Raw genomic sequence first — 4,031 nt, forward strand, 5'->3', positions numbered from 1 at the left:
TATGGGAAAAATAAACACTGCTCAAAGTGGCAATTTAAAACTGTCCTTATTAAACAAATATATTTTAACAACTTGCATATCTTCCATCCAGCAAGACTATATTCACTGAACTTTAAAAATTAAAAAGCGGCAGGCTTTTCACCTGGTCTTCAGTTCAAGGATCATCATGACTGGCTTACTTCGCGATGAAAAAAACTCCTAAACACTTGCCAGAGTTCATTCATCATAGGACATCTTTTCAGCAATAAAAAGCCCCCTTGTTTGCCAATTTGTACTTTTTGTGTAAAATTCTACTTTAAGGAAATGAGCCAGGAAGAACCAATTAAACAAAGCAGAAAGAGGAACAGGACACAAGCCTGCTCTGCAATTTTGACATGATCACAAGTATTGTTTTTGCACTTACCAAAACAAAAAGGGAACAATCAAGAGTTATTAGGGTTACAGAAACATTTAAGATAAATTAGGAAGATATTTGAGGGGGCGAACATACTTCAATGACTAAAAGGTAATACCTGGATCTTCTACACAATTTCACCTACCTCTCCATGCTAAAGTAATATCATTGAACTTGACCCTCCAACATTCCGGTCAACATTCCCCTATTCCTAAGGGCTAATTAGTGACTTTTGTATTTCAAAATTTAGAAAATGAAAATCACATTTTAAACTTTACATAATTTCATGCTTATTATTTTGTGGCAGCAATTCTAAGTGAAATATTTTACCTTCAGTAGTCGGTTCATGTCAGTTTCCATATTGGAGATGGTCATTCGTTGCATCACTATGTCTGTGATCCTTCGCTCAAGCGACTGCCACTTCTGTTTTGCTGCCTTTGAAGTGTAAATGCTTGATCCCTTCCTTTGATGCTTCCTTCTGAGGAAAAAACTAGTATGTAGGGTAATTTAGAAAGTGTATAGAAAAAGTCCAATGCTACTTTTATAATATATATATATATATATATATATATATATATATATATATATACATATACACATACATACATACATACACACACACACACACACACATACACACACACGTATGCATACAGAAATACACACAATTGTTTCTACAAAAAGTTTGTAGTGATGAATGCTAATTAGGTTTAAGTTATTGTAATTACCTAGACTGCGGTAATATAGCTATCCATCCTCCCACACATATTCTCCACAAGGGATCATGAACATTTTTAATAACTAATATACCCCCATTAAAATTATAATTCCACACTTAGCACAATGAAATTAAAATAAATACTCTTCAATTTCCAGTAACATGGTTAATGACACTGCTTCTACAGTTGCACAGAACTTAGCAAAAGATCTTACAGCCTAATACAATTCTGTACATTTTTTTAAGTTTTCATTATGGAAATAAAATCTAGTTATAGGAGATTATTACAATGATTGCTATAGCATTTTAAAGGTATTTGAGCAAATAAAAGTCTTGGCATTACTAAAGTTAGATGATCAAGTTACAGCTATATCAAGTAACAGTCATTTCCTAAAACATTTGTGCTGAAGTTTTTGGTCTCATCAACTGACAATTTCATTCTCCTTCTTTCATAAGAAAATAGAAGTAATGGAATTTAATGTACACACGTCAAATAAAGCAATTACCCAATCAAAATAAAACAAATGCAAATTGAAAAAGTCAAACAGGTCAATTCAAGGAGCATATTTCTTTAGAAAAGTTCCAGCAGGTTGATGTTATGACCTAAAGGTAATATTTTATTTTGGGCAAAGAATGGTAGATATGATCGGCTCATTGTTTCTACAGTTGAATTTATTATAAAGCACTGTAAAAGAAAGTGTTAAAGTTGTGTTAGCTTAAAAAGCAATATGCCTTCATATTATATTAACCCTCCCAGCGGTAACCCCTAACGTGACTTGGCGTAGAAAAAAAGATGCTGGAAGCTGTAACCCCCAAGTCACACTCGGGGTAGGTAAACCTATGGGAAAAATAGCAATTACAGCGCTTACCTGATCCGCAGGTGTCCCGCGTCATCCTTTGCGTCTTTCTTTCTCCGGCTGGCTTCTTCTTCTTCCAATGTGTCACCAGGGAGTTCCCAGTGACGTTGGTGCGTGCGTACGTTCCATTCGGGGTGTGAAATTCAAATCTATATGTATCGCATTCAATACAAAATAACTGTATTGAATGCAATACAGTAGATTTATATGTGTAAAAGCGGTACATTGGCTATCATGAAAATTTATTTTACAGTATGATATAATTGTATGACTAAGTATTTATTTATTTTTTTATTTATTAAATGTATTATTTTGACATGATTTTGTGTTTCAAACTTTATACTTCTACTATGATATTATACTGTAAAATAAATTTTCAAGAAAAACAATGTACCATTTTTAGACATATAAAACTGGACAGAAATGAACTGCTCAGGAGGTTTATGAAGAGTTCCATTTGTAAAATAATGTTTCACACTGCAAAATTTATCAGAATGGACAACTCTTAAAAATGAAGATTTTATTAAATCCTCCGGGGCGGTTCATTTCTGTCCAGGTTTATATGTCTAAAAGCGGTAAAGTATGAGTATAATAAAGTTCGAAACACAAAATCATGTCAAAGTTTAATATTACATTTATTATTGACAATGTACTGCTTTAACATAAATTCAGTGTATTGCATTCAATCCAGTTATGTTGTATTGAATGCAATACAGAATATTTAGACATTCCCTCTGCGCCCTTAGCGGCGGCTATACATGCTGACGTCACTGGAATTATCAGCGCACTTGCCAGGGGACAGATTTTACGAAGAGGATGGGACCAGGGGATGGCAGGACCCTGGAGGACGCCGATGGGACCAAGTTTTTTTTTTTACTTTTTTACCTACCCGAGTGTGGCTCAGGGTTACTGTTTTAAATTTTTTTGTTTTTACCCCGAGTCACACTCGGGCTTACCGCTGGAAAGGTTAAAAAGTTAAAACGAAGTGTCAATGGCCAATTGCTTTTTGTTGCAGATAAACACTTCATATTATCATAAATGTATGAACAGAGAACTGTTATCAAAGTGTTGATAAAATGGAAGTTTTACCTAGATCCATTAAGTGTACTGGAAGTTGCAGGCTGTACTCTGGCTATAGGAATTCGAGGTCTTTGCTGCGCTCCAATTCTCTCGTGATCATCTACAAAGTGATCAGATACTGGTTCTGGTAAACTGATTTTACGGTTTACCCTCCCAGCTACTTTATCAGACATTGGTTTTACTTGTCTTCGAAGTGCAGTAACCTGTGAAAAAAAGGTTTCAATGAAATCCAGTAAAAACTAATGCAATGTATTAAACAAGTAAGGATTCTGTTTTTCCAGAGACATGTCTGTACCTCCTCAGTTTTTCGTCGCAAGACAACTTCTTGTTGTCTTTTCTGTGCTTCCAAAAGCCGTAGCTGACCCTGAAATGTAAAGAAACAAGAGCAGTTAACAGTGTGACATTATAACAGTACATTTCTGCAATAAATAACAGTTTTCTGTGTGGCACAGCTCAGCGTTGGTTGCCAGGATACCCGTCAATCCTGGCTTCTAATGCAGTTGCTAGGACTAAATAAACTCTTGCACATTATCACAGCCAAAAAGGATGGGAAAAAATTGCAACTAGGAAGTGGAGGAGGAAGAAGATTGACAGAACAGGGACAGGTGAGTATAGCAGTGTTTTAGTTCCATTTTAAACCCCATGCAAGCACATAAAGAAGTGCCTTTATTGAACTGCAGGGAATAGTCAGTCCTGCTCAGTAGTCTTTTTCTGAACAATGGAATCCCTACCACCACAGCATAGGGATGGCAGTTTATAGTTCAAAGAAAGTATAATATTAAAGTTGCATAATAAGCAAAGTGCTGTCAGTGAGACTTTCCCTCATTTAATGTCTTGATAAAGTTGTTTCATCACATGAAACGAGGGAAATCTCGAACAGAAGAAAGGGCAGACATAAGAAGGTGTTATATTATTTAATATAGGATATAGTTAAGAGTGGATTAAATGCTTAACCACCTTGCCGTTAAGCCCGAGCATGCTC

The 4,031-nt window shown here is 35.4% G+C and overlaps 1 protein-coding gene across 1 annotated transcript in view; it reads right to left on the reverse strand.

The window, feature by feature from the left end:
* Window positions 1–4,031, reverse strand: part of KIF21A (kinesin family member 21A) — an 87,575-nt gene that overhangs the window by 29,577 nt on the left and 53,967 nt on the right. Inside the window, exons 15-17 of the mRNA XM_072399041.1 lie at window positions 3,345–3,413; window positions 3,059–3,252; window positions 725–872 (exon numbers count right to left, since the gene is read on the reverse strand). Coding sequence (XP_072255142.1) covers window positions 725–872; window positions 3,059–3,252; window positions 3,345–3,413 — 411 coding nt within the window. The remainder of the gene's footprint in view (window positions 1–724; window positions 873–3,058; window positions 3,253–3,344; window positions 3,414–4,031) is intronic.

This window comes from Pyxicephalus adspersus, chromosome 2 (assembly GCF_032062135.1).
Source record: "Pyxicephalus adspersus chromosome 2, UCB_Pads_2.0, whole genome shotgun sequence".
Taxonomy (NCBI): Eukaryota; Metazoa; Chordata; class Amphibia; order Anura; family Pyxicephalidae; genus Pyxicephalus; species Pyxicephalus adspersus.